Genomic DNA, 12,694 nt, shown 5'->3' on the forward strand with positions numbered 1-12,694 from the left:
AAAGGACAGCTCTAAACCACAGCACTTCCTGTGTAGTTTAAGTACCTTTAACACTCCATAAATCCAAAAAATAGCATACAAATGTTTACTGAGAGCTGTCAACTAATAGATGAGTTTCAGAAGAAATGTCAGATGTTACCTTTGGATTTTTCCCTTCTTTGGCCAATAGAGCACGTAATCTTTCTTGGGAAGGTGGTGCAATGAATACAATATATGGCTTCAAGTCTGAATTGCGCAGCGTCTTCAGTGACTGCAGAAAAATAGGGTTTAAGTGTAGAACAGTTAACAAGTTTCACTCACAAAATGGTAGTATAATGATATATTGCTCAAATAGTATAACTGATTATATATTCCATCAAAAGACTACTAAGGTAATTCTAATGGTACAATACTGCTGTTGATATATTATTAACTGGAATAAAGACAATAGGCAACAGCTCCTGCCATACCTGGGTATGGAGATTTAAAAGGCATATCTTGCCAGAGTTGATCACCTGCCGCACCGAGTCTATGCTAGTACCATAGAGGTTCTTCTCAAACTCTCCATATTCAATGAACTTCCCTGCAGCTATGTCATTCTCAAACGCCTGTCGGGAAATGAAATGGTAATCCCTTCCAGCTACTTCATTCTCTCGCCTGCTCCGAGTAGTATCTACAAACAAGAGCAAACAAAAAGAAATCAAGGCAGTGATGCAGCTCCTGTAGATCTGCAAGGAGAAATAGTGCTAATAAAGCAAAAAAGGTATCTGAAATACCCAGTAAGAAATGCAGGTATTATTTTCACCAAAAAACATTCTTGAACAGATTAGTCTGCCAAATACTGAAGTTAAATTTTTTCTTCTTTTAAAAATTAATCTAGAAATTTTTTTTTTTTTTTTTTTTTTTTTTTTTTTTTTTGCTACACAAGCCTGGACCTGTCGTTTCTCCAGCAGTACCTACACGCCACTCCACGCCTCCCCAGACGCTAGCGAGCGTGCGGGCGCACGAGGAAGCGCGTGCGGGCGGCGCAGGGCCCGGGCAGCCACACTCACGCGGGACGGCGGAGGCGAAGCGATCCACCTCGCTGTGCAGCAGCCTCTGCCGCAGCTCCGTCTGGCCGCAGCTCTGGGGGCCGATCAGAACGATGGGCCGTTTCCTATTAGCCGGCTGATGATACAGGGACATTTCCTCATACGTCAGTATTTCCTCGTTATCATAATCTTGAGAACAAAAAAACATTAAAAAAGGCAATACACGTTATTGCTAGGTGCCTATGGTAATTAGTTCAACAAAGCTCCCATCTTTCTTCCCAGCATCTATTTGCAGACAATGAAAGCCAGAAAACCTCAGAAAATTATCACTTGGGGCTGCCCAGTAAAACAAGATATTCTTTCTCCCTTCTGGGGAAGGGGCACATCCTTCCAGTTCTTACTGGTATAAGCCATAGTATAAGCTAAAGAAACAACCCTCTTAACAAGAGAGCAAGTTTCTGGGATGAAAACAACACTTTGTGCTGAACAACCACCAACCCAAATCCAATGTACTTTAAGAGTACAGTTTTAACAGCCTACACAACTTAGTGTGAACAAATTGTCCATCTACTAGATATAATCATGAAGAGCATAACGATTTTCCAATACCATAATAAAGTATTTCATAATTGTAAAATTGTGAGACCTTCAATGCCCCCAAAGCTATTTATTTTTCTATCTGTATCATCTGGTCTTTATTAAAGGCACTAAATGTCTTTACAGAACAAACACGGATCATCATAAGACAATTCTTGCAATATTACATCCTGAATTTCAACATTCTGTTCACAGGACTAACTATTTCTAGAATCTTCTACAGTTGTTACAAGTGAACACATTGTGTAAAAGATGTCGCTTACCATCATTTTTATTTGCATTGTATAAAACCTTTTTCCGTTTCTTTTTATTCTTCTTCGCACACCAGAGTTTTCCTAACAAAAATAAAATCAACACAATTAATTATCTGGACAGTAAAAACCTCCCTATCCTGTCCATTACCTGGATTTTTAAAATGGATTTTTTTTCCCCAAAAAAATTTGAGAAGGCATCATATTCTTTAGTTCATTACAGGTCTGAGTAATAAAGCAAACGCTGCACGTCATGGTAGGTATCATTTTTTGAGAAAAAAAACTTCTCAAACTCTCCCACATAACCTCCATTATATTGTATATCATTGAAACTAACACAGATCAGATCTGCATTTACATGAAGAATTTCAAAGAAACATCCTATCTATATTATAAAGAAGCATGAGAATTTTCTATAATTCTCTATGTAAACAAGGTTCCAGAAAGCTCTCTAATTAGCACATGTTTTACAGAAAATTTCTTCTTGGAAAATGTATATCCAACCTGATTTCTCTGGCTCCTTGTCTTCTTCTATGGTTTGCTTCATTGCTTCCCTCTGCTGTTGAAAACTTTTTCCTTAATGCATTAGTAAGAAAAAGAAAGGTAAAATAAAAGTTAATGATTAAAAATCACTTCAATCTATAACTAAAATTGTATATATAATATCTTATTTTATTTTAATGACCTATTCATTTTACTTTTTTCCTATGTTTTCAAATCTCCAAAGAGTTTAATAACATACAAGATGCAAAAGAAACTCACTGGGGAAAAAACAGAAGATGACCATACAGAAGATGCAAAATTCTCATAGATATTTTTAATATTTTAGTAGAAAAAAATCTCAGAAAATTAAAAAAATGGAGTCCAAGCTTCAACAGCAAACAGTAAAACAAGTCTGCATGGCTTATGCATCACACTAGTAATATCCTCTGACACTAAGGATAGTTGGTAGTGGTGTTACCCATATTTACACAACACTAGCTGTGTTGTCTCAGTAGTACTACCTACATCAGATGACAGTTACAGTTAAATTTCCAGTGGTTCTGGGAGCATACTTCCCAACTTGCCCAAGTTGCCTTTATATTTAGCATTCCTTCTTAAGTTCTATATTTATTGTCAAATAAATCAAATAGCCTTGGCATCATTAGCAAGGATATTTTTGTGTTTTCTTTGATGTTTTTATATTGCTTGCATATCACTTTCCTTGGGTGAACATAAGTAACAATGCAGTATTACTAGTGAGCAGTAAACACATATTCCCTTCCCAGTATTACTTGATTTTTGTGAATTTTGGAAAGAAGAATTCAGCTCTTCAAAGAAATCCAACAGAAATACTTGCAAAAGGTTAAAGTTGCTGAGAAACCTGTTTGTTTATTACTCAGGAACTGCATCACTCAAGAGTTGCAGGGCATTCAAACTACTCTGGACTGTCTTGTTTGGAAATGTAATCATTCCAGTATTTTCAGGTTTTCAAGTTATGAGGATGCGACTTCCTAATTATTTTTAGATATTAGATGTGTTCTATTTTATACAAAATCTTTTGAACATTAGCCTCAAAGAGATTAGCCTATATTTAACATCAATGTTCTTATCTTATTCCAGTGCCATAAAATAATGTCATACTTCACAGTATTTCTAAAGTTTTTTTTTCCATCCACTATTTTTAATAGGTAGCCAAATCTTTAATGGACTGATATGAAGTTCATAATGGATACAGAAATTATATACCGACTCTGATTTCTGAAAACCCAGTTTCCCAAAAGCCTCCAGCAACTAGAAAAGCATGGCAAATCAACTAAAGCTCTTTCCTGAGCAAACACATGCAGAGAAATTATTACCTAAAGAGATAGGTTTACAAAAATACCCTAGCTGAAATACTGAATAACCCATCAGGTGCTGTCATCTAACAGAACAAACAGGTTTATGTTTTTGCAGTAGCCAGCAGAGGGAACTGTTGCAGAGGAAAGAGAAGATTTTCTGTTTAATATCTATACAGAGGGATCCTAGTTTATGCTATTGCCAACTGAAGCTCAACTGGAGTGAGTCAATTATGCAACTAATTCTGTGCTCTGCTGTAGCAGGTTGAAAGCCACAGATGCCTAAGGTAGTCAAAGTATATGGGTTTTTGAAAACTAATTATTGCCCATGACAGCTATAGGGACAATCATCTGTGAAGCTTTTGCTAAAACTTTGCTTACCGGGGATAAGGCCTGCCAGGGGCTGATTGTCTTCATCTCCGTCCCTGTAGGCCTGCCACCAGTTGGGATCTTCTTGGCTGATCACATGCAGTATATCTCCTTTCTGAAAGGACAGGCCTAACTCTCGGCAAGGGACGTAGGGGTCATCAGAGGGATCATAGTCAAAATGTGCTTTCACATGTATCTGCGGAAGAACAAAAGGAAAAACAGAGGGAAAACTGCTGCTTCTGAAGAGTTACACCCCATCTTCCTGTGACTGCACTGGAACTCTAATACATCAAAACTCCAAGATCCCATAGAATGGTGATTTTACGTGGCATATAGGACATAATGGAATGGAATAATTAGATACATTTGCCACAGGAAAGAGTTGTGCTAGTTTGGAGGTGACTGCCTGAATTTAACCCCAAAGTATAAAGTATGTAGTTTACTCACTTCTTCAGAAGGAAAACAATAAGCAAGCTACTAATTTAAACTTTTTGCATTAAGAACTTATCAGGCATTCTCATTTTTAAGAGTAATCAGCAAGTGTATTGAAACCCATTCTTTAGGATTCTAGGTGAAAGTTTTTGATACACATTGCACGGAGATTTATATAAAACCGTTAAAGCTATCTAAAGAAAAACATTAGCCAACAAGATATTGAACAAATTGCTGTTAAAAATTTCCCTCCCAAAGCATATTTTCAAGTTCAAGCAAAAATGGAAGTTCAACCAATAAAATTTTTATTTATTAAGCACACACACAGTAGGTTATTTCAAAAGAGAATTTCAGAAGCACAGACTGTTCTGCTTTTGTATTTTTTTTTAAATCTTTAAGAAACTGAGTTAAAAAAAATAGTATAAATTTTAGCTTACATCCTTCAATCACTTTTATTAACTAATTCAGATACTAGTCCAGTGATTTAAATTACCTTTTTTTTTTTTTTTTTGGTTCCACCACCTAATGTGACTCATAGAAGAGCAAAAGTAGCACGCATCTGAAACTCAAAACTTAAAGCTACTTACAACTGTCTCCTTCGCAGGAGGTGGTTTGCTCTGTTGACTGGGAATCAATACAAAAGTCAGAGTACCATGCATGTCAGCCTGAGGGGAGGGGAGAGGAAAAAAAAAAAAAAAAAAGTTCTTCAGTATGGAGTATCAAAATCTGGCTCAAGATTAAGAATTCTAATAAATAGCATGTTTGGAAAATGCTGCATCAAAAAGCCAGCCGATGCTGACACACAGATAAAAAGCCTGGAATTCTTCATTATGCATAAGCTATCCCTATAAGAAATGGGGCACTTGCAACTGGAAGACTGTTTACTCTTATTTTGTACCAAATATCAGCAAGTGAGTCTATGCTTGGAGGAAAAGCATGGAAGATTTTAAAGAGAAAACTCTTGTATGCAACACATGTGTATACACACAAGCATATAAAGATGTAATAAAAAACAAGCACCAACTCTGAAGTGGCCTAGATAAGTCTCATTTTATACACACCATTCCATGAACCATATATATAATTCAGGTTGCACAAAACCAAAATGCACACATGTATCACGCAAAGTTCAGGCCTAAGGCTCAAAAAAAAGAAAAACAGAAATAATTGAGCATAACATGAACAGGCTCCAAGAAAGCAAACCCCACAATACTCAGTCATAGCTCTGTAATGGAATCTGTACTGATGGTCTAGATAGTCTTGGCTAGTCATGTGCAATTCATTATCATTTTACTAGCAAAGGATGAAGCAAAAAAAATTAAGTAATTTCTATCTATTAAAAGTATTCTCCTGGGGACTGAAATATTTGAGACTGATTTTTAAAACCTCAACATCACATCATAAAATAAAAAATCTACATGTAAAAACTTTTAAGAAATTATAGAATTTTAGTCAAGTAGTTTGCTTTAATGTTAATATATTATGGTTTTTAATCTTTTATTCAGTAACTCTAGCTTGCAGGAGCTGCTCAAGAACAGAGCAAACTCCACAGAAAATAACTCTAAACTAGCACTGCCAGAGTTGAATTATCTACTAAACAGACAGGAAACTCTTCAGAAGCATAAGACTTAGTTGCTATGACTTTACAAAAATGGTAATTTCCAGTTTCTAGCATCCTACATCACAAGGCCTTCGAGATAGCAGTTCTGTACCAACAGCACCTGATGACACCTTCTCCTGTAATTTAGCCTAGTAGCTTTTAATCTAATGTGTATTTTTTCATAAGAGCCAATAATATAGTAAACAGAAATGGAAGACATGTATGCTGGTAAAATCCTAGACAAAAGTGCTGTTAACAGAAGAGAAATCTTTCAGATCTAAGAGAACAACAACAATCAAATCAAGAGGACACCTTGATTCTTCCAAATTTGTAGGCCTCATTTTTGCAGGTAGGTTTCTGCTTACTACTATTTTATTTTGCATCAGAAAGGGAAGTTAAAATGCTCCCCTATATGTATTAGCCATTGGAATGAAAGCATTATTTAAAAACAAGTTAAATAGGACAGCAAATGACAAGCTGAACCATCAGGCTTCAGTCTTATGAAATGAGTATTTATCGCACAGCAAAGTACTGCGTGGCTTACCAGTAAGTCAAAAACTTCATTAACATCTTTTCCACGAATCTCAATGCCATTGATCTCTAGAACTTCATCCCCTTCGTGTAACAGCCCGCTCTTCTCTGCGGCGCCTCCTTTGACTATTCGACTAATGATGACAGAATCCATTTCATTGCGAACGGTAGCACCCTGTACAGTGGCAACAAAATCTGAATTTATTACACATACGAAACTCAAGGACATCTCTAGTATATACTCCAAGCTAGTGGAGATAGATTTCTATGTTGAAAGAGAATACAAGAGCTTGGATGCATATACCTAATGCTGTACTTAATCATTAGGTAAGAAAACAACCAAAAAAACCCAACCCACCTGTTTGCATGTGTTGCATGCAAAATTCTATTTTAAGCAGTTTTTCTACAGAAAATAACCACTTGTTTGAAAGACAAAAAACGAAAAAGGAAAGAGCTGTTAAAAAGTCTTCAGCAGCTGTCACAAGGATACAAACTCCACTTCAGCAGAACTTGGACATTGTCTTCAATCAAGAAGTCCCATCCAAACTCATATTCATAACAGTTGCATGGACTATAAACGGTATTATGTCAAGTGCTGATATCAAAGTACATAGAAGTTAATTATCTAGAAACATTTCTCATTGCAGGAGTGGGGGGGGAAGGTTTATGAGTTAAACATTGCCTCCACATTCAAATGAAAGTTTTCATTGCAATCTGCAAAGGACAAGCACTTGCCTGTTTCGCATACAATTCTGAGTATTAATACATACCAGTGGAATATCTCGAGCTTTCTCAATCCGAACTATTTTAACCGTCTCCCCTCCATACAGGCCAACATTCTCATAAATCTTCTCGTCTGTTACTGGCTCTGGTTGCATTTCTTGCTCTGCAACCTTATCATGAGCCAGTAAGAGCGCCTAGTGTCAAACAAAAGCAGTTCAGTTGAAAAAAAATTTTGTATCTATATAAAAATGGTACAACGTTCAGTGAAATTCTATAGCTACATAAATCTTTGCAGGTTACAGAAAATTGCAAAGTGACTCAAAATTTATCACAATTATGCATTTGTATACAGCTATAATTTTAAACACGTTATCAGAGTTCCATACTGTATATAGCTGCAGAATCCAATCACTTCTAGAGCTGCAGGCCATAATTTTAACTATTAATTTACTGAAGTTTTACTGTTATCACAAAAGACCTGAGGTATCTTTGAAAACATCGCTGTAAAACAATAAGCCTGCAGAATAATGCAATGTCTGCTCATATGAGATGTACCTTTCAAACCTACAGAAATCACACACCCACTTGTACCATTCTGCAAAGCCAGGGAGAAAGGAACCAAAAGCATCTGAACAAGTTGACTTTTATTATAACTGCAGGTACATGAAGCTGCAATTATAACTCCACCAAAACTTCGGATTTAATTTTAGAAACAACCCCAAATTTCCAAAGTTCTTGCAATACTTAGGCAAAACTTTGACTCCCATAATACAGAACTTGTTCAAAATATGGTGCTCAAAGGGTTTCAAAATGAAGCACTGAAGCAAAGCAAGAGATTACTTGGCAACTCTCAGACTGCAAATTCTTTGGGACATGTAGTATCTACTATACACGCATGCCAAAGTTTGCTTCAAGATTGCAGAAAATATAAAAATAAACACAACTGTGACTGTGCTTAAAGATTCCTATGTAAGAAAAAAGAAATACAATCAAAAAACTAGGAAATTGTCTTACTATGTAAACTATGTAAACGACATAAAAAGTTATTGTAGAAAAAATAACTTAGGAATTTACACTTTGCCCACAGGACAAAATTTCCTTTGTGCACCTTAATGCCAAGTGTGAAACAGTTTTCACTAAAGGAAAAAAAGAAAACATATATAAGTAGTTGTTGCAAAGCAGCTGATGTATCATCCCAACCCCAATGACCTAATGGGAACTTGTTCACATTAAAATTACTCAGTTGTGACTATAAATTATAGCAGGGGCTGAATACAATCATATACTACATGTTAGTACAACTTTCCATTAGTTGTAAGACATTAAAAACTTCTCACCCTAGAGGAATATTCAAGCTTTGCCAGAGATTAAGAACAGGATCTTCTCCCAAACTGGCCCAAGATATTTGCAAAAATATAAAATAGACTGAAGAGAACATTAAGAAACATATCTAATAAATAAAACATCTCCTGCTGCTTTACCTGCATGTGAGGGGCATTCAGCAAAGCATTAAGCTCCTGCCCATCTTTGTGGTGACTGGGTTTCAAAACACTCTGCACCTAAGGAGAAAATAGGTCATAAAGCCCTTACTCTATCAAGCAAACAAAACAAACAAAATCACAAAACCCCATCCAAATAATCCAAAAAACCTAAAAAACAAACCACTCCCAGAAGCAAATCCAAAAGACCCCCACAGGCCAAGTACAAAGTCCTAATTGCAGTTATTCATTTTACACAGTAAAAGGATGCCCATGTAATTGTTATCCCGGCTCATTAAACTTAATCCGATGCACATGCAATGAGACGACTACAGAACGACTCGAGCATGTCTTGTCTCAGTAATTCTCTACAGAGTAAAAAACCGGTATCCAAGATTTCATGCAGATTTGTCAACTGCAGAGACTAACACAGAGCTTAGCTATTACAAAAGATATGGCAAAAAGATATAAAAAAAACACCTCTGTATAAAGTAGAGAGTGAAATCAGTCACAGTGAAGTCTATTTGCATATGCCAGGTTTTAGCCTAATTACTCACTAGTGCGGCTAGACTTCTTTCTGCCTAAAAGACGGTAAGAGTTTGGGTAAAGATAAGCTACCAACAGCAAAAGTGAAAGATTTCCAGACAGGTTCCTACCACCCATGCCAAGCCCCCTGCCTCACAGCATGACGCCAAAATACCAGGACCGCAGGAAACCAGGTTTCTCTGGCTGTTTCTAAAATAATCCATGTTAATAAATGGATTGTCTTGTGCTTAAGCAACTCCAGGTGCCAAAAAATGATTTGCATTCTCATTCTGTTACAAAAGATGCCCTGCCAGCATCTCTCTCAAATAGCAGAAAATCCCAGCACACTTTAAGAGAAGACCAAAAGCAGAGAATCCAGTTGTAAAGCAGGGAAGTGAGGTATATGCAAAGGCAAGATTGACTTTTCATAGCCCTTATCCTTATAGATCTAATTTGCACCAAATGCATACACATGCAAAAACACTAATGGATCCAGAGGCAACAGAAATAGATTATACATACCAGAGCCTTTTATAAGACGGAAATCATTTTTATATATAACTAAATCTCTTAAACATGAGGCCATGTGACAGATTCAGGAAGAGAAAAACTAATTATATTTTTGTGGGCTATATTAAAGTCAAAAGATTTCAAGAGCCTCTACCCTGATAAAACTCATCTGTAGAAATACTAAAACCTCTCTGGGATGCTACCAGACTACAGTACTGAAAACAGAGCAAAGATACTTTGAAACTCCATGAGAAGTCACTGAATGAACAGCTTCTATAAGCAGCAAGATGACATTGGGATGTCCTTTGGCAGATATATCCTTCAGAGTGCTCTGTTTCCCTAAAAGCAACTCTTCCTCACTGTTTAACAGAACTCTTCTGTACAGAAGAGCTTGAAAGAGGTTTATTTAAGGTCTCTCTCTTTAAAGAGACTTTACAGTATTTTCACGGAGAAGCCCCAAGAAGTAGTTTTAAAGCCTTGCTTAAGCAAATTTTGATGGACTTTTACAGAAAAACCTATTATGAAAGAAACTTGGAACAGAAGAAAATGTCTTTCCGTAAGCAAGGCATTTTGCAGATTTGGGTCAGAGCACTCACATTTGCTGTTAAATCTCTCGGAATCAAATCTATTAAAACTTTGTAGTTATATATAGGAAACAAAAAAATTACTTTGCAGAAGAACCACGAAGAATGGTAGAATAGAATGCTATTTTAAGAACAACATTTTCGTAGCTGCTACATGATGCACGTGGGAAATGGCCTGAAATAAAGGCAAGCAATTACAACAAGCCACTGAGGTCCCTAGCTTACTCCTCCTGGTATCTTTCTACTTCCAAGTTTCTAGCAGTCACTGCTAAAACCAGTGGGATTTTTCTTACGAATGCACCACCAGGAGCCGCATCTTCTCATTCTTTATTTTTCCATGCCTAGCAACCTGGCTCAAACAGTCATTCGCAGCAAGGATCTGTTATTCAAGTCAAGTTTCTGCTCAGTAAAATTACGTTATTCAAACCTTTAATATCTTTCTGTTAAAAAGCAGAAAGGGTGAATTAAGCGTACTATTTACTTATTACATTTTTTTGTTACAGAGCTAAAAAAGCTGCAGTCCACACACAGCATTACATTCACATTGCAGCATATCAGACTCCTTTTGTCATTGGCAGTAACAAAATCCACAAGTTCTGGTGGATGAAGAAAGCAGAATTCCAGCTGACTCCGGACACTACATGCTGACACACTAAGCTAATGGCACAGGCAGTCCACATTGAGTGTGTGGTAAAAGTAATTACTTAAGCCTGTCGTCTAGGTCTTATTACATTAATTTTACTTCAAACCAGTTTCAAAGAAGCCATTAGTATGACTTCATTATACAAACCACAATTTGGAGGCATGAGAAAGTATTGACTGTTTAGAACCTGGCAACTGCAAAAATCATGTTGTTCTTTACCTGTATATGATTGTAAAATCATTAAACAAGATACACATATGCATTCTAGTGAGTTTAGCACTCTTACAAGCTTCCTCTCAAAAGTAATGTTCTAATTTAATTGCCTACGTTTGTTAAAACGGACAGTATCCGACCCAACCACTCTCTGGGGGAGCAACTCATGCCTACATTCAGCAATAATAAACAAAAAAGCTGCTTCCCCACATCACTTTTTCCCGTGATTGGGAAAAAATAGCTAGACATGCAAGCTACAGAGACTTGCCCAGAGGAAAAAAAACAACTTTCTTAGTCAAAAATAATTTCTGTCCATCTTGCTACCATAATAAAAGGAGAAGCCTTTCCTAAAAGAAGAAATAATCTGAAAAAAAAGAGCCTAAGATCTCCTGTTGAGACAATGCCAGGAGAAATGGGATGGGATGCAGGAAAGTAACTCAAGACAATTCTGTCAATCAATTTGTCCTAAATTTCCAAGGAAACCATTTCAGGATGCTGCAAAATATAAGTAGGTTACATACATCAAAAGCTGAATTACCGAGAATTCAGAAGATACATCTGAATAGGGAACGCGAGTATTCAACATATTGCCTTTTTAGAAATCTCAAGGCCAAACAGCAAGAGTGGGATGAGGAAGGTGAAATCAGAAAGACCGCAAGAATATGTCTGCCTTTTACGCTATAGCCTTCGCGGGGTGTGGGGGGACAGAATTCAATAGGTTTAAAACAAGTTTGGATTATAGGGAAGTATTTCTTCATGGAGGGCTATCAAAAGATGCAGAATTAGCTTTATGCTACCTTCTGATTTTAGTATTTAGGAATCTAGCTAAAACAAACAAAAAACCTACAAGAGTGGGTTTTTTCGTTTGTTTTTAAATGGAAACTGAGGGCTATGAAAGACAGCAGGAATGAATATGAAACTCTGAAAACAGACCTCAATTTTTTACACTAATAACACTTTGCTATATTACACTATAGAAATCAACAGATGATCTGGCCTTACAAGAATAATATAGAGCTGGAAGGCATGTTTTCTTCTTGGAAGCTTCCCCTTAAGCAATGAAAAAGAAGACATCATACCCATGAAGGAAAGCAGATTTAGTAATACATAGACCCACAAAGCCCTATATTTAAATGGAATTCCAACAGTGGCTTCTATCAGAATAAAGCCCCAAAGCAGGCCAACGTGATGAGGAAGGCAGATTCCAAAGAGAAGATAACCGCTGGGCCTCACCGCAGCTGCAGAACGCCTGCACACTGGCTTCGATACCCTCACCTGAGCCAGTTCTACGTAGTTGAGTCTGGTTCACTGTGCACTAACTGCCAGCGCACTTACCCAGCCTCTGGGCCTGCTTTCGCTAAAAGCTACATCGTGAGATGCTTCGGATGATACTGGTAAAGTTAAAGTTAAC

The 12,694-nt window shown here is 36.9% G+C and overlaps 1 protein-coding gene across 1 annotated transcript in view; it reads right to left on the minus strand.

Moving 5' to 3' along the window:
- Positions 1 to 12,694, minus strand: part of PALS1 (protein associated with LIN7 1, MAGUK p55 family member) — a 29,949-nt gene that overhangs the window by 3,093 nt on the left and 14,162 nt on the right. Inside the window, exons 4-13 of the mRNA XM_088536590.1 lie at positions 8,812 to 8,889; positions 7,378 to 7,524; positions 6,621 to 6,782; positions 5,064 to 5,141; positions 4,057 to 4,240; positions 2,363 to 2,434; positions 1,871 to 1,942; positions 1,032 to 1,199; positions 450 to 652; positions 140 to 250 (exon numbers count right to left, since the gene is read on the minus strand). Coding sequence (XP_088392716.1) covers positions 140 to 250; positions 450 to 652; positions 1,032 to 1,199; positions 1,871 to 1,942; positions 2,363 to 2,434; positions 4,057 to 4,240; positions 5,064 to 5,141; positions 6,621 to 6,782; positions 7,378 to 7,524; positions 8,812 to 8,889 — 1,275 coding nt within the window. The remainder of the gene's footprint in view (positions 1 to 139; positions 251 to 449; positions 653 to 1,031; positions 1,200 to 1,870; positions 1,943 to 2,362; positions 2,435 to 4,056; positions 4,241 to 5,063; positions 5,142 to 6,620; positions 6,783 to 7,377; positions 7,525 to 8,811; positions 8,890 to 12,694) is intronic.

Source organism: Tinamus guttatus, unplaced genomic scaffold (genome assembly GCF_059628265.1).
Source record: "Tinamus guttatus ecotype Peru unplaced genomic scaffold, ASM5962826v1 Tinamus_guttatus_pri_ptg000676l, whole genome shotgun sequence".
Lineage (NCBI taxonomy): Eukaryota > Metazoa > Chordata > Aves > Tinamiformes > Tinamidae > Tinamus > Tinamus guttatus.